We start from the raw sequence: 24,905 nt of genomic DNA, 5'->3' as shown, positions 1-24,905 counted from the left end.
TTGTGACTTGGAATCTGAGCGGTGGGGTTGACCAGATCATCATTAATCTGATAAGATACTAATAAATCATAAAAATCATCATCAATCTATCATTTCATTTATCAATGTATTGTGGGTATGCTAGAGCTGTAGCCATGGTCTGGGTGTCCACTATCAGAGTAACTATTAGGAAAAAGTAATAAAAAGGTCATCCCTGCCTAGCGTACAGGCTGCCTCTACCTGAGAATGCTAATTGTGTCTGCGGGACATACCTGGAAATGAAAAGTCAGTTCAAACGATGAATCACTGTGAGCGTTTACATGCACAAACACAGAATATCAAATCCTGCCAGCTGTGGTGGGGTGCAACTCCCTTTGCCTTCAGTTAGTGTTGAGGATGTGGAAAAGCTGGTCCATAATGGATTCCCCTGGCAAATCCCTACGCAAGCACAGCAGGGAGGCAGAGGCAGACCTATATGCATGCCTGCACACTGGAGTCCTCCAGTGGGACTTCTGTGGCAAAGCTCAAAGAGAGAGGCTGCAGCAGGGCACGCCGGTGGTGAAACCATGCAGCCTTCTGGTGCAACCATGCAGCCTTCTGGTGCAGCCAAAAAGGAGTCAAAGATACGAGCAGGTGCGCCCCTCTCCCCCCCACCTCGGAACTCTTTAGTTAGCGGTGATCTTGGCCAGACTGAAGAAAATGAATAAACCCTTCCAGTGACCCCATCTCCCCTTGGGACCTCAGTGTGGCAGAGCATACGCACCATCGCGGTGCAGAGGCAGAAGATCCTGTCACGTGCAGGAGCCAGGGGGGGCAACAAGGAGACTAACGCTGTGTTACGTTGCGGGCTCTAATGCATACAGCCAGTTTACTGCTTAGGATTATTAGTTTAAACTGAGCTCTTGTACTGAATCGATAACTGAATCAATCTGCCTACATAGATTTTCCAGATCTCATTGAAGTCAAGGAAAGATTTCAGAATGGGTTCAGCTATTAAGCGTTTAACGACTCTGAAGTTTTGGGTTGTTTCGATTCCTGGTAGAAATAAATCTCCATTTAAAAACGGTTGATACTGATTTCCTGGCCTTGCCGTCAGCAGGGGCAAGCATTTCTGCTTAGCGATAGAGCCAGCTCCTGCTCCACTGCCAGCTCTGGTATCTCCTGTCCCACGGGGGATGTCCTGTGGGACAAGAGATGCCCGCGTTGCTTTCCATGGCCAGCTTTGAGCTACGCCCTTCTCTAATCCTGGCACCTGAAATGGAATGGTGCACCACCAGACAACAGTGAAGGAATAGTGAGATTGCTGTGCGCCCACTTTTATTGCTTGTCTTTGTTCCAAACTAGCGTTATCTAATAAATGAAAACTTTTTTTTTGCTGAATTCTTTCCAAAGTTGTGCGTGACTGCCATCCAGTGGGTGCTCAAGTGTAAGCAGCTAGAGCGGAGCAGCCGGCAGCCTTTTGTATGAAATACTAGGCTATCAATTCAATGTAAGACACATAATGAAAAAAGAATTACTACTGTCAAATGATATTTGAAAAAAGATATTACATTATTTAATGAAAATTAAATAGAACCTCTGCATACACAGAGGTTGATGTCATGAATTTGTATTAAATTACAGTTTTTAAATTATATTTAAGATTTTTCATTACATCTACTTTTCTTTAAAAACTCATTAATTTCGTTTGAGCTTAATATAAACACACAGTGTGGCTTTGAGCGTTACACAGATGAAAGTGGATGGCAGTTTCTGAGGAACTTGCAGTTTCAGTTCTCAAGTCACGTCATGCCAGGGCAGACTGTCTTTATCTGAAGTTGCTGGGATTTAACCAGAAGTTCAAGAAAGTGCTATTTCTTTTAAATTACTGTTCACTTAGATAATAAAACTAATCTTGACGGGAGTGCTGAGATTAACAGACATATCAATGTTGGCAAACATAATGCCTACATCACCTTAGTATTCTCGGGAAAAAATATAAAAAGATATATATGTAAGGTATATATACATAAACACACATTATATTAACCTTGTGGATATATCTACAGCTGTATCATTGTCAATCCAGCCTGTGTGCGTGTACTGCTACAAAGCTAAGGTTTTTCTTTATGCTGAAGATATTTTATAAAAAACCCATATTTTCAAAATGATATGGAACAATAATGCTGTAAGGCTTAATCTCACACCATCTGAAGTCAATACGCCTTTGCTATTGACTTCAGTAATAACAGGATAAAGAAGGGGCTGTGTTATCATCATGACCAATATAGTATTTCTCTTCTGCTTTATTATGATTTATCACCCGTATTAAATACTTCTCTAGACATGGACAAGGGCTTTTTGTGCTAAGTGCTATAACATTGCATAACAAAAAGACAGTTCCTGCTCAAAAATGTCTACAGGGTTAGAATAGAGTAGGTGTGAGAGCCCAAGCAAATGACAAGTTGGTGTGCAGGTTTTTAGATGGAGCTCCTCCCAGTGTAGGAGAAAGCAGGAAGTTGACTATGAAAATCAAATAGGAGATATTAGGACTTCTTATTGGTGAAATATAGATGATTATTCCCCTGCTGAAAGGTTAGGAAAAAACTTACAAACAATGTTTTTAATATTGTGATATTTGAAAATATTTTCTTCTTTTTTTTTTTTTTTTTTTTTTTTTTTTTTTTTTTTTTTTTAAACACAACAGAAAAGGAGCAGATTCAGGTGGCGATTGTGTAATTCCTCAGGCTGATGAAAGCCACTGTTACTGCAATTCAGCTCCTTCCTTAGTGTGGCACTGGTGCTTCACTGATCTTTTTCTCCCAGGTTAGGTCCCTGACCCAGGTTATTGTAGATCAGATCAGAGCCAGAGCAAGGACAAGCCAGAGACTGTAAATGAATAGTAGATCCAGAGAAAAAGGCAGGACCGTAAACCCAGCATTTTTTACTGGGTTAGACTGTCACAGACCTGCAGCCTCACTGCTCATCCGGAACACAGGAGGAGGCACATACCTCACCAGTATGATGTGAGGCAAACTTAAGGCTTGCATTGTGCTTTGAGCTCTTCAGATGAAATTTCTATAAAGGTATAGTTAATACTGTTTTAAGAACCACTCCAAATCTCTTTTGTTGGTTTAATGCATTGATTTAGCCTTTTGCAGTATTTTTTTTTAAATAAATGTCAACTGCAGTCTTTTATGATGAAGTCTCTTTTTGCACAGATTTAAATTAGAAACATGAGCAACATGGGATACAGACACAGAAAAAACATAGACACATTGCAGAAAAAAATAAAACAAAGGGGTTTTTTTCTGTTTAAAAACTTGAATCCTTTATGTGCAATAAGCTTGCATATATTCTTGAAGCTGCTGTTGCTCTGATAAATAATGTCAGGGATAATTTGTCTCACTGTAAAAAAATACAAAAACTGGGATAAAATTTAAATGGAAATGTAGATACATAACTCAAAATGTAACAGAAGCACTGATAAGGAAAAGGACACTATTTAGTCTGGCTGCCTTCAATTGAAACAATTCTCTGATGCTTCTTTCACGTATCTGTTGACTTTTTATTGCTGTCTTTAATAGATGAATTACAACAAATGTTAAGAGAAGCAATAGCAGGGCGTATAAAGCCAAGTTATTAAAATTAGAGCTCTACCTCAGGTACCTAACGATGACTTTCACAGAACATTAAGTTGTCCAATGTGTGCTACCATATAATGGAAAGCACCTATTTCACGTTAAGTTTTGACTTTTTTTAGGCTTAATCTTAGACTCTGAAAATACTTAATGATTCTTTTGTTCTTTCCTTGTTTCTTTAATTTCAGTAAAAATGATGCCAAACCAGCAACCATACAGGCCAAGGAAAACATACACATGCATCAGTGGAAATACATTGTAAGAGAAGGAAATAGTCTCAGCATAAGCCAATGTAAGTAACACATGTTGTGAGGTGGATAAGCCTGCTGATATGTTCTGCAGACCTTTGCTCTGCTCTGATATGCAGACTGAGGTGCTATCAGACCGCACCATACTTGTGCCCTGAATGCCTGAGCTTTATTTCCAAAGGAAACGGGGGTGTAGGGTGAAGAAGACATTTCACTTCTGGGTCTTGTCATGATATGTAGCCTAGACATAGCCAAAGTTTGGGACAAGACAACTGAAAAATTCCTCTGAATCCAGCAATACAGGCTCTGCTGAAAAGATGTGAGAAGGATGGATATGTAAAAAAGTTCCTCTCCTATGGAGCGGTTTTACAGAACAGAAAGTAAGGAAGAGTATTCTTTCAAAAGACCTCAAGGTTTGAAACTATCTCAGCTGATGCAGAGAGAGGGTAAAACTTTTGTAAAGATACAGACTTCAGCATCTGCCCCTGCACCTCTGCAAGAGCTACAGGGAAGGCAGCAGGCTCAGGTTTTACAACCATGAAACCACAGGGCGAGGTGCTACCCCCAGACGGGGCTCTATGGATCATGTTTTCCCCACTGTATATCTGCTGGTAAGAGAAACATCTGACTCCGTGTTCTAATCCTCAGGGTAAGGATATTCAGCCTTTTGCTTACTGATCAGTGAAAGGAGTTCTTGTTTATGAAAATATTTATCTGACTTCCAGCTAGCTGGAATTCGATGGGGATGTGCTGACTTGGCAGATGCCACTAACCAACTCCATTGTGCACAAGAGGGAAATAGAAATGGCTCATTTACGAGCTTCCTGCCTACCCCAAACTGCTGTCTTTACCTGAAAGATTGTAAGTTACACTGTAAAATAAAGAAGTTGACTAAATTCAGTGAAGGATGAAATCAACAAAACTGCTAGGAACTCATGGACATCCTGTAAGCCCAAAGGAACAGGTAAGAAAATTATTGGTTGGTAAATTATTCATTAATTTCTGATTCTGATGCATATGATTTAAATTCTGTTCTGCTGTTGCTTGCTGTTGTTTACAGACTCTTTTGAGAATCGAACACCTAGTCTTCTGCAACATCTGTAACATCATTATACTTGGAGGGAATTTGAAAAAATTGCAAAGATCAGGGTCTGTATTTCTTCATATTTTGGAAAACTGATGGAGTTTAGGGTTATAGGAATGAGGTACTATATCAATATAAACTTTATTTTATTTTTAAAATTGCTCATATCAATAGCTTCTTATGCTACTTTCTCACCTATTTGTGAAAAAACCTGTATTTTCAAATCTGAGCAAACCCCATTTTCTTGTGACTTCTGATTGAGAAAAGAGCTTGGCAGCTATGGGTTAACTGAGTGCTAATGCATTAAACATGCAGATGTAATGTATGGTTCTGCTCTAGAAAATAGTCTGAGTTTGCCTTCCTGTTGCACTAGCATTTTAAGTAACACATTGCCACTGCAGAATGGCAATACATAGTGGAAATGACGTATCTCCAGGGATTTTAAATAATTAATTTCAGCAGGAAGGCCTTTACTATTAATAGAACAAATGTTTTTTTTTTTTTTTCTTTAAAGCAAAACCTGCTTGGAAATCAATTAAATATGCTTTTAATATAATATAATTGCCTGATTATTAGAAAAAAGCAGAGGGCTACAGTTGCATTGATATTAACTATAGTTTCCATGTTTACCTGTGGCTAGAGATCTGGATATTTAAAACATGTTTTATTCATCCCAGCTGTTATGGAATTTGTAAATAGTGTCTGGTTGTTTTCTTTCAAATCATGAACAGTACTTCCCCATTCTCTAATGGTCAGTGAAATGCCAGTTAAACCAGAATTCAAATTAATCAGGAGTCTAGACAATTTACAGCACTGTCCAAAGAATGCTGTGGCAGCATGTTTGCCCAGAAAGTGAAGGAAATAAAGAAATAAAGATGGCATTTCTACATCATTTTGATGGCATAAATACCATTACCATGTCTAATCCTAGGGTAAAGGTTTCCAAAATGTGACTCAGTGTGAGAGTTTTCAGAGAAGAGTTATAAAATTTTTTTATGGCTCAAAACTTATAGACTTCTGATGGTAAACTAAAATAGTTCAATTTATTTAGCTTCTTACAGACAAGATGAAAGATGTTTTAATCAGCATCTCTAAGAAAGTGTGAAGGGGAATGACACCTGACACCAAACAATTCTTTCATCTATCAGGCATAGATATAAAGATCCTAAAGTTAAATGCTGAAGTCTACAGAATTCAAGCTGCAAATTAGGTGCAAATTCTTTACAGGAATGGCACTTAAACATCGGAAGACATGGCCAAAGGATATGGTAAATTTTCTATCATTTGAAGTCTTTAAAGCTAGTTAAAATGTCTTCCTAGAAAACGTGTTATACTGCTATCATTTTTCGGGTTACCTGCAGAAAATGATTTGGTGAAATTTTATGACCTCTGTTAAGCAAGACCTCAAACAGAACAATCATATACTTTTGAGGCTTCAAAATATATGAAACAATATTTAGGTATGATTCTATAGCAACAATAATGATAGGAAGTGAAATTATAGCCCCTATCATAGACTGAAGTCTATGAGGAAGTTCCCACTCCCTTTAATGAGATGAAAATTTAATCTATAATTATAAAAATCTTTGATATAATCATTGCATTTAAGCTTGGGATTATATGCAGACTGCTTTGCTCTACTTCACCCATTTTATTTTATTGCTATTATGTTTACCATTTTATTTTGTACTTCAGATTAGTTTTGAATTAACTTTCTATGATTTACATTTTTTAAACACCTAGAGTTTGCAAATGTTATCTCTTTTCAAACAGTGCAGAGTTCCAAATGGAAATAAGAGAATGGACTTGCAAAAATCCTGTTTCTTCTTCTTGGTTTCATTTGGGTAAGAGTCAAATATTTCATTGATTATTTTTCAGAGAAGAGGTGTGTTTCTACTGCATGCCTCTGGTGAAGCTGGAAAATGGAGATCTGTACAAGTAAATTTTCTGGATTATTCTCAATCTTATCAACAGCTGGGTTCAGGTCAATATTTCCACAAAGCCTCATAATTAAGTTCAATTTGAATGGACTCAGGACTTAACTCCGTGAATATTTAGTATTGTTGTGTATAGCTTCTCTACCACAGTTCTCCATATCGTTCAAGCCTGAAAGAGAGAACTGTCAGTTCTCCTTCCATACGGTCTTCTGAGCAGATGTGCACCGGCTGCTAATAGTTGTCCTGAAAGTATATGGATGGGTTTGGGACACTGGAGTCCTGAAGCAGTTGCTCAAGTCCAATCCTTTTCAGTTGCTCAGGTCTAATCCTTTTCAGGAACAAAGAAGGCATTAGAAGCTGTGACTCATAACCCATTCCTAGAAATGGCTTTAAAGCAGGTATGAAGAACTGGAGATCTGTTGAGAATGTACAAGAGTATCTTAGTACGGAAGATGAGAGGTCCAGTCCAAGTCTGTTAACTGTATCAGCTCTATTCCACTGAAAATTAAAGCACATCACATAGATTGGTTTTTTTTTCTTCTCTTTTCCTTTGTAACATGCTGATATAGCTTTGTGCAACAGAACAGAAACATGTATGATCCAGGTTCCACCCTTATTTTACTCTGGGGACATACACAGAAGCAGGAGATAGGAGTCCTGCACTAAGGATACAACTGTTGCAGTTCTTTAAGGTACAACTTAAAGCCTGCTGGAATCAATGGAAGGCCTTTCACTGACTTCAGTGGGCTTTGGATCAGAACCTCTGCTAGAGAGTTTTTGTCCTTGGCTTTCTTAAAAGATATTACTGGTGTGTGAATAGCGTTAATCACCCATGAATGCTTGGTAAAGAGTGATCTGGTTTTTATGATATGGAAAATACCCTGCTGAAGCATGAAACCTTTTAATGAAGTCAAACGAAGTAAAACTTGCCCTCCATGACCTAAAGCTGAGCTCTTGAAATGTCATTTACTGGGATAATGCATTCCCCATCTGTCAGTCTGGGCTTTTTCTTGCCACAGGTGAACTAGTGCAGCCTTGGAGGTGTGCCATGGTTACTAGTATCTGTTTTTTTACTAGAGGTGAGAGATAGGAATTCTTATTAGCAAATGTTCATTTTGCCCACCTCATGGCAACCACGGAAAATAAGCAGACCTTTGTCCCTGAATTTATGTAATTTGGTTTTCCTGACACCTACATCAACTGTATATTCTTAATCTTATCCTTGAGAAACCACTGGCATCACAAATTGGAGCTTGTTATTCAATGTATGTCCTGGTTTCAGCTGGGATAGAGCTAACTGTCTTCCTAGTAGCTGGTACAGTGCTATGTTTTGAGTTCGGCATGCGAAGAATGTTGATAACACACTGATGTTTTCAGTTGTTGCTCAGTAGTGTTTAGACTATAGTCAAGGAAGAAGTTGGCACAAGAAGTTGGCACAGGACACAACCAAGGCACCTGACCCAAACTGGCCAACGGTGTATTCCATACCATGGGACGTCCCATCTAGTTTAGGAACTGGGAAGTGGGGGGGGGGGGGGGGGCAGGGAATCGCTGCTCGGGGACTGGCGGGGTGTCGGTCGGCAGGTGGTGAGCTATTGCCCTGCGCATCATTTGTACATTCCAATCCTTTTATTACTACTGTTGTCATTTTATTAGTGTTATCATTATCATTATAGTTTCTTCTTTTCTGCTCTATTAAACCGTTCTTGTCTCAACCCAGAAGTTTTACCTTTTTTTCCCGATTTCCTCCCCCATCCCACTGGATGGGGGAAGTGAGTGAGCGGCTGCGTGGTACTTATTTGCTGGCTGGAGGTAAACCACGACAATGTCAAACTAATTATTGATTTGTCTGAAGTCAGTGAATGTAGAAAACTGAAATATAAAAACCTTTTGACAGAGGCTTTGCTACTTCCTTTAGTCTTGACTGTCTTGGTATGTTAGGAATAGGGATGTAATGCTAATGAAAACAATTCACACTAAATATTTGTTCTTGTGCTTGTTTGTTACCTTATGGATAAACAATACTGGGGATATTCTTCCTTCAAAGCTCACCTGAAATTCTGATTGATTGGACAGTAACTCTGTTTTTATGTAAGTAATCAGCGGTCTCCTGTCTACCAGCATCGGGTGAGGTCTCACAGAGTTCAATAATGAGTCTTTTACTGTATTTATATATAAATGAAATGCCTGAGAATCATGATAAAACTCTGGTTCACATAGTTCATATAGTAGCAATTTATTGTCTGGCTGCAGATTTTTTAAATCTCTCTGGCACTACAGGGTTATTACAGTAAGTTAGAAAGACAGGTATTCTAAGTATGAACTTGCTGTTAAGATCTCAAAAATACTGAGTGCTCTTGAATTGAAGCTTTGATGAGAAATAAATCCTTCTTGTGACATTTTTATGCCATGTAGAGACGTGGAAGCGTGAGCAACAGCACCTGGCAAGCAAGCTGTCTTCTTTAAAAGCAAGCAAACCAGCTGCTCATCAGGTTGGAGAAGGATTTAGCAGGAAATAAAAGTCTACTCAAATGTGCATTGCTCAGATCTGCAAGAGAAAACTCATACTTTATGATTTGCCCTCTGGATACTGAGAAAAAATGTATTTATATCTTCTGTATTTTGAGACACTATGAAGAGTTTATATTTGAAAACAGGACTCATTTTCAAGTGAACAATCTACTTAGCAGATCCATTTCTGTTCGTATTGGTTCTCTCATTTACAGAATGTAACCAGATAAGTAACAAAATCAACTTCCTTATGGAGAATAAACAAAATTCGATAGAAATCTTCTGTTTCAGGATACGGTAGGGGTAGAATTTCTGGATTTGCTTTGTATGGGTCCCTCCTGTCCCTATTCTTGCATGTGCATCAGACAGATCATCTCATTTAATAAGCCTCACATATATCTGCTTTCTGATTACATGAACCAGCTGTGTTTTAAGCACACTGACTAGACTAAGAAATTTTTACCTCAGCAGAGCAACGCTAACCAAAATGTTTCTGGTTCTTCAAAGCCCTAGATAGGTAATGGTCTCATAAAACACTAGGAAGAAAAAAAATTGTTGGGCCCCAAATGTAGGTGAGCTGATGCAAGGCTGGGATACTTAACTGTGTACATATTTCCCAAGTGGCCAAGATATCTCATCTGATCCCTTCAGAAAATAATTTATTTAGTTTTACAGCTGCCTAAATCAGACAGCTATGAATCCAGAGGAAACATGCCATACTTCCCCAAAATAGAAGCATTTAGCAGCAGAAGGGAACCTAACTGTAGGTCTTCTTTAGCTTCCATTTAGCAGTAAGAGAAATAAATCCAAATGCAACAGCATGCAAGACAGATGCATATATCAGTATATACCCCTGCCAACCTCCAAAAGCCTGAAAAGTGTTTGGATGTATCACCTATATTTTTTTTTAGATTATCTGGCATTTTGCAAATAATTTTATGACAATTCCACTTCAATGCAACCAGTGTAATTGTGAGTACCGAAAGCCTCAGTCAAATGACATTGTAATGCACTGAAAAGGTTTCCTTTTGATGCCTTGAAACGATAACTGTCAAGGATCTATTGTAATCTTTAGGTGGATAATACTGTGACAGCTACTATCCTTCACCTTTTGGCTTGGTTCCCAAGGAGACTTCCCTTTTTATATTTCATTTGTTATTTGTTGTGGTTTGCTGCTTATGAATTATCAAATCCAGATTAATCTATCCCATCCACCTGACCCTCCTGCCAACAAAACTGTTCTCCTACCCTGCTGCAACCCCCATGTTTGCAGATGTGACAACCAGGGAATGAAAACAGAGAGCTGTGATGACCACAGAGAGAAAGCTGCCTGGAAACATTGATTGCTTCTTGCAGTGCTCCCCTCAGTTATTTAAATAGTATTATACTACCTCAAAGATTTGTAAACAGAGGTACAGAGAGATGAAGATCCTGCCTGTGCAGTACCAAAACCTAAATAAGCTAGAGCTATGCGCCTTCGATAATACTCTCTGTCTCAGACTCATGTCACACAAACACTTTAGCATCTGCTCATCTTTGCAGAACAGCTCTTCTGATTTGACTGGACTGCAGGGTAAATTTAAATTTAAAGACATTCTCATTTACAGACTAAAGACTTACGGCATGATATTTAGTTATCTGTGCATCAGGCTCTACTGCCATTTAAGAAGCTGTACGGTATCCCTCCTGGCTTCCAGCTGCTGCTCCAGAATGGTGCAGGTTTATCCTATGTCCCATGTTATCTATCAGCCCAGATGTCTCTGATGCCCTCGAGCATCTACAGTGACACCTGTATTAGCCCAGCTGTGATCACACTAGAATGAGGATTTCAGACAACATGAATTGATGCAATAGAGGGAGAGAATAGCTTTTGTTAACTCCTAGGAGTGCGATCAGCAAGCAGAACCCCATCTACTGTACTTTTTATTTCCTAAATTGCACTCATGTCTTCAGAGGGATGGAGACCATCAAGACACAAAATGCTACAAGCTACAAGTAATGGAATCAAACAACCTACAACTTACCTGCAGTACTATGTCCCGTCCATTCCGTGTGATGTTAACAGTATGGGGCTGTCCATTAGCCATGTTTCTGTGGTCGACATCAATGTTATATGGCTCTTTGGTGCCTCCTAGGCTGTACCGAATTTGCAGATTCCCTAGTGAAAGAAATGTGAAAAGCACCCTCAGGCGTTTTGGTCTTTATTCGCCAGCTATTTTCCCCTCTTTACTTTCACGTACAACTGTTATCATTTTACACTTAAATTGCTCTCAGAGCTGGTCTCTGCAGTAGGAGAAGAGCTAGTGTTTGAGACTGTAAAGCTACTGGGCTGAAAACTGCTTCTAGTTTATAGCCCAGAAGCATGACAATGACCAGCATCTCAAAAACAAAGTGTTTGTAAACACTCTAGATTGCAAACCAAACAAATTGGAGCTATGCCTTGAACAATATAGACAATTGGTACAAATTTGAGAACATCAAGTAGCACTTGTTGTGATTATTATCCTTGCTGCAGTAAAATTCTTTGAAGTTATACAAAACATGATGTTTTCTAAAGAATAAACTATTGATATGCACTGAATAAAGGCAAAATTACAACAAATTAACACTGACACAATCTACACAAGCAACTTTCTTGCTCTCACATTTCATTGTTGTTGACAGGTGACCGTCTGGACTTTTTTGGAAGTTTAATAATATACGGTGAAATGAAAACTTCAGGTTATACTGTTAGAAAAGTATAGTCAAAAGTGGTTAATTGATATTCATGACATACTGCCAGACAGATTTTTCTTTTCTAAACAAAAGTGAAGTGTCTGCTCTTCATAAGAGATGTTAATATTTGATTAAAAGGAAGGATGTTTGAAAAAGGAAATGCAGACCCCATTATTGATCAAAACTGGAAATAATCTGTCCCCAAAGGGCAGCCTTAGACCTTTATAACTATAGTTATAAAGGGTATGATGTGGGATTTCTCTCAAGCACCTTCTTTCTTCCCCATGAAGTGAAAAAAAATGAGTGGCATGTGGAATACTCATTAACTTACCCCATTAAAGAGAACAGTAGTAAAATCATCCTAATTATGATTTTCATGCGACACTAAGGCATTATTTGGAATCAAAATATATTCAGTTTATATACAGTTTTAATACTGTAACAGCTAATGGTCCATATCCAACCTTCAACCATCACCAAAATGTTTAGGACCTTATATACTGTGCTACATCCATATTTTAGCCACCTCAGTGGGTATCCAGATTTTCAGAGCAGTACATTACACTTTCCACGGACTATTGGTGATATTGCCATGAGTTCAGCAATTAAGGTGCCTACGTATGGTTGCCTGCTTGTCCCCTCCATAATGCTTCTTCATGGCATGGATCTGACTGTTATAGCAGGTGGGTTTTGGTTTTTTTTTTTCCCATTTTGTTTTGAGAGGGAGTGTTGACTAATGAAATCCCACTAAATTGAACAATTATATCAGTACAAAATCTAGTACAGCAGAATACAGGTTCAGGTCCCACATACTGTACTTTTACATGACAAGGGTGAAGATACTTTCTCATTAGTTCAGAGCTTCAGCTGAATGTTAGCCTGGTGTTATTATCAATTGTGCCTTCAATGGAGAGAGCCCAGAGGAGTTGCTTACCAGATGGCTTGACAAGCACAGCCATGAAGTCCTGGGTATAGGAGCTGATATACAATAAGACACAAGGTGACTTGGTGGTACTGAAGCTGAAGCTGAGCTCTTCTTTATTCAAGTTGAGGTCAGGTGCTGTGGTCTCAGGATCTGTAGAACTCAAAAGTGTTCGGCTAACTAAATCTTTCATGCTAGTCCCTGGGGAGTGGAAGTTGTAACGAAGCCACATTCCCTCTTCAAAAAATGCTCCAACATCTTAAACATAAGGAAAAAAAAAAAAAAAAGAAAAAGAATAAGATAAATTAAATGTGCTAACACATTTTGGATGAAACATATTACTGTTGACTTGATCAGTACTAATCTGTGCATGTTTCTACTGCTTCATTATTTAAGCCCCTTGCCAATATTTTTAGGTCAAGAGCCTCGCTATTTTCCAAGGAGAATGAAAAGGACCATCTCCATTTTATTGGTGGGTACCTGGATTCCCAGAGCAAAGGAAAGATTTCCTTTGGGTCACACAGAAGGTCTATGCCTATATCTCGTATCAGAACTACAGACCAAAAGAACCATGCTTTAGATTTATTCTCATTGAAGTCTTGCAGTAGATAATGCTCCAAAGAAGGAGATACAAGGAAGAGAGATTTAAGGGACACAGTAAGCAAACAGTGTCAAGAAAAAGGAAAACCAGCAATTCTGACCAGCAAATTTGAGTGGATTTGGAAGTCCTTCATAAAGGAATTGATGCCAATTCCAGCACCTGGAAGATTTGAAATAGGATTGGACACATTGCTGGAAAGTTATCCACAGCTAGCACAATCCTTCATGAGAACTGCATGACCAGGATGCCCTTATGGGAGATAAAATTAACTAGGGAGCTTGACTCAGTGGGGAACAAGGCAAGAGACACCTGAACTGCAGCTCCCAGGAGGTGCTACCCGGACAAAATTTTCAAACCGATCTGAGACAAAATGCCATATTTCAACACTCCTGACAGAACATAAAACTACTTTTGGCAGAATTAGTACTTTCAGCAGAAAAAACATTGCTATTACTTCTCGTAATAATGCAGTCCTGCCTATTTGTTAACATTAAAAACATAATTCAAGGTTGTCATTCTTACAGCAAAGGCTGACTTTGACAGCCTTCTACGGGAAACACAGCACAGTTGCCTACCATTGGTAGTCTATAACCTACACTGGACTGGCTTCCTATGGCAGTCACTTAGTGACATTGTGGTCCTGGATAGGCTTTGCTGTCTGGGACAACATCATTAAAGGAAATTTTTAAATTACATGTGAACTTAATTGAGAAGGTATGTTCATAAACATTTCATAAGGTATTAAAGAATGATGAATAAAGATTATGAGCACAGCATATGAGTACTGTATTTAAAGAACAGTTATAAGCAATGCTTAAAGATGTGACCAGTCTTTAAAAAATTTTTCATCATTTACTACCTTCCTACATGATGCAAGTTGCCACAGATTATACAAAGTTGCCCATCCAAACTTCTGAAAAATCAACATACTATCTTTATTTTAGAGGAAATTTTAATTTTTATTCCCTTTTAGCATTTGGAGTCTTCACACAATTCTAAGCGAAGTCTTTGTCTCAAAACATATGAAGCAAGATGCCCATTTTACAAGCTGTGGAGTGACACAGAGCAAGTCAGGAAAGAGCCTGCAGACTTTATTCAGAGTAGCCAAGCAGAGAAAAGATAAGAAGACAGGTAAAATGATAACAGAATTTATTGATGCTCCTTCCCAGAATTTTGCTAAATCTGGTGCTGGAAAAGCTTTATGTTTTCCTGTCACCATACAAAAATTTTCCAAACCTCAAATTATCATAGTCACTGTCACCGTGAGGCCGTATAGAACACGGAGTCAAGTTGTGGTCCCAAGGTGCTATAAGTAATTCGATCATTCTGATAGATTTATAACTGTCATTTTATAGGAGAAACCTTAAATCATCCTGAAACAGTTACGGGAGAGGCAATTCAGTTTAACAACTATATTTTGCTGCAGACTCAACTTAAGTACTCCCGGATTAAAAGTGAAGGGTTCTATCCTGAAAATACTTCCCCAAATTGTGATGCCTTCTGCCGTTAACAGCAGTGTTGAAAATAAGTGTTAGCACTTACAAATCTAAGGCAGTACACACTGTAGCTCTAAGTATTTGCAAGACTGACTTAAAAATATCCCTGTGACTGCTAATGTATTCTTCTTCAACCTCTACTTGTAGCTCATGCAAGCTGCCTCTTGGGCAGATGCGCTATCAATTATGCTGCTGCGGCGCTGGCAGAACTGCTGGCCAGAGCCAGCGCGCTGGGTCCCAGCACAGCAGGCAGCCCTGCCATTTGACACTGCCATTCTGCTGGCGGGGACCGCAGTCCCTGCGGAAGCTCTGTGTGCGCACGCAGCATACTGATGCAAAATTATGTTTGCCTCTGGCCTATTTACTGCTTGTCATGCCTTTTATTTTAGGAGTGATCTTCGGGATTGCCTGGCGCCATGCTTGCCCAGAGCCTCATGCACTGGGAATAGTGGGACCTTCAGTCCTGACCTCAGCGCCGCTCTGGGGCTGAACTCGAAAGAGTGCAACGCATTTTCCACAGCTGTAAATGTTAAGAATTGCTACTTTAAATGTTCACTACTACAAAGAAAGCTTTAAGTAAATGGTGCTCTCTGAAATGGTAAGATTTTTTTTTTCCCAAAAGGGTTTCATGACAGAGCAAAGAATGTTCTGTACGTTTAACTCGATTTGGGCTGAGAAAATAAATTTCGGTAGAGCTGTATTGTTACAGGCATACAAGCTACTGTAATGAGCCTGGAAATTGTCCTCACATGCTTACCACCTCTTTCAAGAGGAAGGCTAAGAGGAAGGCTCACTTTGGCTGTTTGAGTGTATTAGGCCCTCAACAGGAAGATACTGAATCCCCTCAAGCTCCAGCTCAGCAAAGAAAGAGGTTGATGCACACGATTGTGCTCTTTACTGAATGAAGCTGAAGTCCTTGCAGCAGGGCTGCAAAGTGCTCAGCAGCTCACAGGAGCAGGCTGTTTAAAGTGTTAGAAAATATTAGAAAAAGCTAAAGGATAATTTTCTCTATATTGAATGCAGGTATAAGATGACTTGGAAATGCTGAGGGCTGATCAATGAAAAAACTGTCTACTTGGAGGTCACAAGTGTATCATCTTCCTGAAGCTCTGATAGAAGGCATATTGAAGTCCTTCATTCAGAAAACCATTCAAGTTGCCTGAATAAAATGGTTAAAATGCAGCACAAACCCTGCTGCTGAAATGTCAATGATGTTTCCATGCACTACCCTCTGCTTTCTTTTGTAATATTTCAAATGCTATCTGAAAAGATGAGTCTTGGGGGATCAGGCATAAGGCATAGTGAAGGGGTTCCTCTACAGATTGCCCTTTCAAGGCAGAAGACTTGGGGAAATAAACGTGGTGGCAACAGATCAGTTTTCTTTGGAAAACAGTACCTGTTTCTATACAAATATGCAGTATGGTCATCCTCTGTTGACAGACTTTGCAAATACATACAGTTTGGGCTTGCTTTGTAGAGGAACCCAGAACGGGATTTGTGGATCGTTAGAAATTATTTTATCAAGCGAGATGCATATCCCCAGTGTGAACTGCACATAATTTACAAATGTGTCCAGCTTCAATTTGAAAACGGATGAAGCAAAAGCTGATCCAAAACTTCCACAAAAAAATGCACATGTACCCAGAACTGACAAACTTATTTTGAAGGTTACAGTTCTTTGGTAATCTCCCCAGTCTCCCTCTCCGCACTCAGCTACTTTTACTTTTGTACACTCTCATTATGTCTGGGATCAAGAGTATTGAAAGGCTGGATGAAAAAGCCAAATAGATAAAAAAACCCCACCCGTTTCTCTTACAAAAAAATCCACAATCTCATGACATTTCTGGGCAGTGTTGCAGGCCTAAGAACCTGATTCTCCTTTGCTGCTGGTTTAACATTAGTGAAATGTCAGTATTGATTCTTCTCTTCTCAGGTAGTTATAACGATTCTGGTAGCCAAACACTCAGTCACACCCAGAACTTGTCTTCTTTCTCCATTGCTTTTTCCTCACCTGTGAAGAGCATTGCCGGCATTGCACAGGTATGGCTGAACACAGCTTCAGCAAGATTTTCTAGCTGGAGGCATATATAAAAGATACAGAACTCAGCAGGCTTTAGGGCAATTGAATTGGCTCTGCGCTGACAATTGGGATACGAATGTTAATAGGGAATGTCATGAATCAAGTTCAAGATATTACTCCTAATAAATAAAGAAGCAACAGATCTGTGGAGCTACCACTGCCCCCCTCCAGTCAAACCCCACGACAAAACAAACAACAAATCCCCAACAAACCAACCCCAAACCCTAACAAAACCAACCAAACAACCCAACAATTTTAACACAGGAGCCTTTCAAGAGTGGCACTGCAAGAGGTGGTATCTACCTTCTTCAGTAGGACAGCTATCACTGTCTCACAATAGCCATTTCACACTTTTCGAAGTAAACTCAAGACCTAGTTTGTGTCACCTTTCATCTGGCGACCAAGGAAAAGCAATGCTGGTTACTTCTCTGGTATAACTCTGGCTTTTTTGAGGCTGGGCCTTCAAAATATCTTATTAATAGGCAGTAACAGGGTAAAATCCCTACCTCAGAGAAGCTGGAGACAAAACCTTGACAACTATGAAACCTGGCTATGACACATGAAAAACGCAGCAGAGAAAGATTCTTGCCTCTTTGTTTCACAAAGCTGACTGAAATGCCACCTTAGATCTGTAAGCATGTCCCTTCTAGAGGCCCTAAATTTATCCTTGGCCCTGCTCAGATTTAGTAAACTAAAAAAATTACTCTTGCCAGTGCTCAATGCTATGTCTTCCCTGCACAGAGTTCTGGATGTGAAAAGCAGAATTTTCAAAATCCTAAGCAAGGACAGTCACTTAGAGGCATTCTGACACCTGATGCATGTACAAAAATTGTTAGGGCAATTTAGGCAGTTGAACAAAAACTCTTTCCTGGTGCATAGCTTTCCTTCCTTTTTGATTTCTCATATAGTTATGAATATTAAATATAGATTAAGTGGATCTTGCTTGTCTGCCTTGTGGCTAAAAATGTGCTAGAGAGCACCAGAAATTGCAGCTACTTACAGGCTGTGGTCACAAAGATTAAGAATGTTTGCTGAGATACATCCTGGCCATACATAGGACATCAGTAAAGGGTCAGAATCTCACAGCTGTTGATCTGGAAGACAACTTACTTTGAGTGCTCTGAAGATGGTAATTCTTATCATTTATCTGGTTAGCTCAGGTTAGCTCACTCAACATTTTATTCTACCTTCAGGCTCATAGTATTTAGTTTGTGAAACCAAGAAGTGGGGATTTAAAGGTTTTGTCCTACACCCTCAAGTCTCATATTCTTGCTGCCATTACTGTAATAATTTGTGATACACGTTTGAATTTTCTGCGTGTAGACTAAAATAGCAAAATACAGCAATTGCTTGTTGGCATTAATAGAATACAAACCTACCGAGGGTTTGCTTCTTCTATATGAATATAGCGGTACTCAATATAAAAAAAGCTTTCTTGAACAAATGACCATCAGAATTGGGGGATATGTAAAATAATGTGCACCAGTGAAACTATGAGGCCTGATCATAAATCCATGCAAAGTTTCATGCTACCTTCAGTAGAACAGGATGAGTGCCACAGAAGATGGGGTATAAGCCACCTGATTCACTATACCTTCAAGGCTCACTAGTCAATGCCAACAGGTAGATTCTGCTGGGAAGCAGTTTGGCATACCTAAGCAAGGCAGAGCTCTGAACCTTCTTTTGCAATAGCCCTGTGAAGCAGGTGCCTTTTATTCTACCTTGCTATACCTGGACAGAAGTACATATGCCAAGGAAAGCCTAAAAATGTCAGGAAAATCATAGTTGTGCTTCATTCTGCACTGATGTGAAATTACTATAAATCTTTCTATAGCTACAGCTGTTTGAAGTGATGTCTAGGACAGCAGACTCAGAATAATGGAATGGCAACCTGTGCTGTGTATTTTCTGTTAAATCTAAATGAAAAACCAGCTCCCTTTCCAATGGAAATATACATAATGGTTAAAAACCCCCCACCAAATAAAACAGGACGGATGAAGAAAAATGTAACGTCAAATATACAACAGACCAGGTTTCATAATTTCCTGCCAGGGAGTCTCTCGAGGTGCTCTTTAAGTAACCTCAGAGAAAAACTTGCAGCTTTGCAAGAGCCTTTTGAGAAATATTAGACTGTCATTTGACGATCGCACAGTATTCAGAGTGACAACTTTGATAGATGAGATCTGGCTTCAATTCCTTCCCATACCACAGGTACCCATGCTAAAAGTGAGCAGTTCCTTGCTTTTCTCATTATCTCATTCGCTTTCTGCATTACCACAATAAAACCATCTTCTCGCATCACAGAGCTATTGTAAGGATAAATACCTTAGCAGCTTTTGAGGTGCCAATACTACTCCAATAGCATGCAGGTGTATAAATATTGCACACTGATGTCTGGTGCAAGAACCTCAAATCTTTCAGTTGCCTTTGCACAGGCATGCAGCAGCCGGCAATGTTGCTGAAGCTGCTCCACTCATCTTTCCTAAAACATCTGCATTCAGTGAGCAATGACACCAGAGCAGGCCTAGTATAGTTAGCTGACAAAGAAATTGAAAGTTTATTACATTTTCTGAGCCAGGTATTTGCTTTCTGTATACAGAACAAGAAATCCTTGCATTTTATAAGTAGTTTATTATGGATGGTAAGTGGATTGGCAAGTTCAGTTTATAATCAGGTTGCTATCTCTTTGAGATATGTAAGTAGTATGGGGAAGGTTTGTTCTGCTTTGAAAAGAAAAAAACATTTTTTTTCCCAATAAAAGAATTCTTGCAACTTAAGTGAAATGCAATTTGCAAAGCACTAGAGCACAACTGTGCATGTTTAGTAAGGCAGTATTGACAGAGCAGCAGAATGGAATAGCTTTACAGAGTATATATATTTTTTGTGAGTATGTATATTTACTCAATAGAGGCTAACACCCAAGTCCTGAAGTTGGATCTACAGGTAGAAAAACCTGACTGCAACATTCAGACTTACCAGACTGGAAACCTATCATTCCCAACCCAAGGAAAATTTCTGATACAACTTTTGGCTAACAGATCACTATCACGTTGTGTATAGCAGAATTTTTTTTGGGGTGGGAGGGAATTGTTGCCTTGATTTTCCAGGTTCTGGGATTATGAACAATGAAAACTTAAAGTTGGTTAACTTAAACCACTTGAAAAATCACATCCCCACTACTTACAGCAAAGCAATGAAATGTATTTTCAACCAGCAAAGTAAAGGGAATTGAATGGGTATAACCAGGGCAGAATTTGGAGGTGGTCAAGTGTCAGTCTAAGCATCTGTGGAAGGGCGCAGAGCTGCTTCACCCATGTGCCATAGCACCAGATCTCATATGTCTTTTTTGCATCCATTCAGCCTAGTAAAAAGCTGATTTTTTCTCTTCGAGGAAGAGAAAGGAGCAAGAAAGGAAGGAAATCTGACCATGACAATACTACTGTAAGGGCTTTTAGGGTTCATGCAGATATAAACCCAAACCTGATGGAGTTCAGTTTGGGCACTGGCATAAGGATTGCAATAATTCACACTGTGAATCTGAGCTTTACTTGAAAGAAAGAGAAAAGTGTATACACTGTGCTCATCTCCTTGGTGTTTCTTGATGCAAATTGAGTAAGTGCATAGAAATTGGAAGCTTTGAATTTACCCTTCCAGCACACCTGAAGGCACATGAGTCACAGCATCAGCTATTTAATTTTTTTTGGCCGCACTCTCTTGGTGGTGGGCAATTTCTTCTGCTACTGTTGATCCACAGCACTTCAGTACCCAAAGGAGGAATGCTTTCTCCCTGGGGGATCCGCCACATCACAGTGCTGCCACACACTCTGCATAGCCATTCCAGCATTTGACCTTCGCTCTTTTTGTAAAGGAAGGAAAGAGTTTGTTTTTTTAAAGGAATGAAAATTAATTGTTTTCTCAGAAATGCTTTTATGATGCTAGGACAGCTGTGGGAGTTAAAAAAAAGAGAATTTATGCTTAAGCAAAGGACAGGGAAAGGTCAGAAAGCAATCTGTAGGACTGCAGAAACACTGCAGCTATTCCTCAGAACAATTTCTCTGAGCAATGAAAAGAGAAGACAGACAATTGCATATGCCCCAAATACAAACAAAAATAAAGTTAAAATAGATGTCAGACTGCATTTTTGCACTTTTTTTTGTCCTTGTAAAAAAACCAGTCTAATTTCCAGGCCACTACCACATCAATCACATAATGACCTGCTGCTAATAAGGCTGGAGATAATGCAATTTCTTGTCAGTCATCAGTCAGTGGCTCTAAGGATGGATTTCATCAGCAAAAGAATCCACAGTATGCCAGGACTGTTTTTATTGTGAGATGCGTTTATTACTTATGAACCATAGTATGGCGATTTCCTTATAGTAACGATGTTTTTTTAGTTTGATTTTTCCTATCACTTCTTCTGCTGGCAGTTTCAGTACATAACCAACCCCAAAAAGTTTACCATGGGGAAGTGGCTTGAATATTGAAATAAAATTTTTGGATAAGAAAAGCTTCCTGGGGCAAATTAAAATCAACAGGAAGAGAAGAGCTACTTGGCCTGGAAGACTTACTTACAGGAGTAAAATAACGAAACCTAGTCCTAGTTTATCGTGCAGAGCACTAACCTTGTTATTTCTTGGCAGCTGACGTGAATTCCCAGTGAAGGTAACAAAAGAAAGTATTCTTGCTTGCCTCATATTAGACTCACCCAACATCACGGCATCCAGCTGCACACTGTGGTGCAGGTTAGAAAATCACAAGTAACAGAGTATTATTCAATTATGTCCTTGCTATAAAGAATGGAATTGGTTGAAAACAGAGAATACAGTCTTTAAAAACATGTTCACAGACATTTCAGTGCTTTTAGAGAGGGAAAAGTGTCAAAGTGTTAATGAAAAACTGAAATATCAGAGTTGTGACATTTTCATCCAAATCAACTAAAATATAATTGAGGTAACATTTTTATTTTACAGGGAAAGCAGGGAAAGACTCCTTGCTATTTTCCAACAAATGTGTAATTTTTATAAATTTTTAAAATAGTTTTTTAGCTAAAATATACTCGGCTGTTTTGCCAGTATTTTTTTTTGCTGTCATTAGTACTCTATGTTTGGCCTTTGTACCTAGAACATATATCCAGTCTTGTCTCATGGACCAAGAGGACATGGTACAAGATTCCAGGAGCTGCTATTAGAAAGAAAATGTAGGAACCCCTTCTTTCACAAGTCTAGGGAGTTTGACAACATGCACAAGATGTTCTAGTGCTTTACTTGATTTAAAAGTCTTAATGCAAGTTAAATTTACAATGTAAAACTTAATGGGCTGAAAATGAACTGTTTTAAAGACCTCATTATCAGCACTGTTTGTTACAGAGGTTTTACAATTATTTTGATCACAGGATGCCCCAAACCCAGTCTATTTGTTTAATTTATCCTCTAACTTTATCCCAGTGCCAAGTTGTTGTTTCTGCAGAGAAGTCCCATGAAGTCACACACACTATATCATACTTGGGGATATTCTAGATGAGTACACCAGTTTTCAGCACTGACAAATAGTAAACTGGTAATTTGCATTTTGTACCTAAGGTCTTAAGGATTTAGAGAGATATTTTTAGCCTGGAATCATTTTGGAATTTAAAGCAGAGATCTGATGTCATGTTTAAATGGCACAACACCGTGTGGTACTCACGCTAGCGTCACTCAGTGCTGCCCAGCAGCAGTAGCTTACAGCAAGTTTCACTGTGTGCCCAAAGTATCACTGTCAGGGCTCTGGGCCTTTGGCTGGACTGGGAGGCTGGTAAGGAGAATGGCGTAATATAGCATACTATTACTGCTGTTGCTATGACAGTGCTTACAGACCAGCCAAAACCAGGGTTTGTCTGTGCTAGGTGCTCAATTATTCCCCTAATGGTATTTTTTATTCTGTTAACTCCACATCCAGGAAAAATAAAACACTTTAACTTAGAGCTAGTTTTGGCAGAAGTTTGGGGTTTATCTATCCATAAAAAACCAGAAAAACACAAATAAAAGCCAGCGTGAGGAGTTTTGGAAATTCACTGAATATAGCATGGCAGCAATTCTTTTTTTTTTCTTGAGTCAGCATGTACAATCTGTAAGAGACTGACCCAGTTCCAGCCTGAATGGCTTTCCTCTAACACAACTGCACTAGCGAACAGAAATACTAAATATGCATTACCGTTCTTGAACTCACAACAAACCATTTGCTAAATTAACTGAAATCACTGTACTCATATTCTCAGGAGTTACTGTATGTACAGTCCTGAATGTGACAGACATGTTTTATAATTTATCTTTGAAGCAACACAGCATAGTGAAACTTGATGAAATTCCTGCATGCAAGCACAGTGGAAGCCATTACCTAGAGCAGCAGCTGCTTCACTTCTGCTGCACTACAAATACGTCATATTTATTGGAATGTATAAAATAAGAGTGCTAGAGATTCATCAGAATATCTGGTGATGTGAAAACAATCCCTTAGCTTTTAGAAGAGGGTGCTCCAATATGTGAGCAACATCAGCAATGGACAAAGCTGTTGTGATAAAATGAAATGAAGGTGGATATGTGTGGATATATCCACACATATAGGAGGTGGCTGAAGGTGTGAGGAGAAAATACAGTCTATAACCCAGCATCAGGTTAAAAGACTGCCTCTTTCTGTTATAAACCTGGTTTCCTCTAAATGTGGCTGGAAGGGAACAGGGTATGGATATTTGCATGTAGTCCTCAAAGTTTGACATTGAAAAAAAAAGAGAAGTTAAGGAGGAGTTGGACAGGAAAATGTCAATTGGGCAGGAGCTTTCCCCTACTGCCAAGACAGCTTCATGAAGGGAATTTGGTGACTGGTGATCCAGCCTGCCTGCAGGATTCTGGGTACAGTGGGTAACGTAAAAGCAGAAAAGCAGTTTATGAGGGTGGAGGTTTCTTTAACATCACAGATACTGATGAGAAAAGCCTTCACATTTTTTAGTTGAAACTGTTGGATTAGTACATTTTGAGAAAGCTTTAAAAATTATTAGGAAAAGCAACAGACTGGATGATTTTGTGTACCAATAAAAGCAGAGTGAAAGAGAGCTGCTGAGAGATATTAGCATCTCAGGTATATGTGACAAAACCTTTAGAGGTGTTGAGATGAATATTTCAAGAATATGATGAGAATATCCTATGAAATGTAAGGGAAGCAAATGAATGGCCACAAAGCCTGCAAAATGTGCAAATATTTGGAAAATTATATTCCCATTACTACTGACTTTGTCACAATCATTTCTAGTCAAAATAAGAGAAAACATGGAAATAAATTAGCATCTTTATTCTCACTTTTTTTTTTTGTTGGATGTAATATCCCTCTTTCCCTCACTCCTTGTCTATCTTTCTTATGCAGGCATGTGTGTCCATGGTAAATTGGTCACTTACAAGAATTGATTTTGAAAATTCAGAACATGTAGGCATTTCCAAAGGACTGACATAGATGTGGGAGCTCTGTACCTTCCCTTACCCTAGCAAGTTCAATCTCTAACCCAGTTTGAGCTACTTGATCTGGTTATGGATGGATAAAATTTTTAATCCAAATGCTGGCCTCCCAATTTGTAAGATATTAAACCCAAAGCTCACACCTATTTATCTCCAAATATGTTTCTGAATGAGACTGGGTAGCTTTTGTTTAAATCCATGTTATTTCTAAAGAAGTCACCATGACATTGA

At 39.0% G+C, this 24,905-nt stretch overlaps 1 protein-coding gene across 4 annotated transcripts in view; it reads right to left on the bottom strand.

Moving 5' to 3' along the window:
• The window catches only part of CNTNAP2 (contactin associated protein 2), a 1,223,788-nt gene that overhangs the window by 71,324 nt on the left and 1,127,559 nt on the right, over window positions 1–24,905 (bottom strand). For all 4 annotated transcript variants that reach the window (XM_049816392.1, XM_049816394.1, XM_049816395.1 and 1 more), the window contains exons 19-20: window positions 13,029–13,274; window positions 11,404–11,537 (exon numbers count right to left, since the gene is read on the bottom strand). In XM_049816392.1, the coding sequence (XP_049672349.1) occupies window positions 11,404–11,537; window positions 13,029–13,274 (380 nt within the window). The remainder of the gene's footprint in view (window positions 1–11,403; window positions 11,538–13,028; window positions 13,275–24,905) is intronic.

The sequence above is a fragment of the Accipiter gentilis genome, chromosome 14 (genome assembly GCF_929443795.1).
Source record: "Accipiter gentilis chromosome 14, bAccGen1.1, whole genome shotgun sequence".
Lineage (NCBI taxonomy): Eukaryota > Metazoa > Chordata > Aves > Accipitriformes > Accipitridae > Astur > Astur gentilis.
Note: the sequence above shows the minus strand (reverse complement) of the source record. Positions and strands in the feature narration are given on the sequence as shown.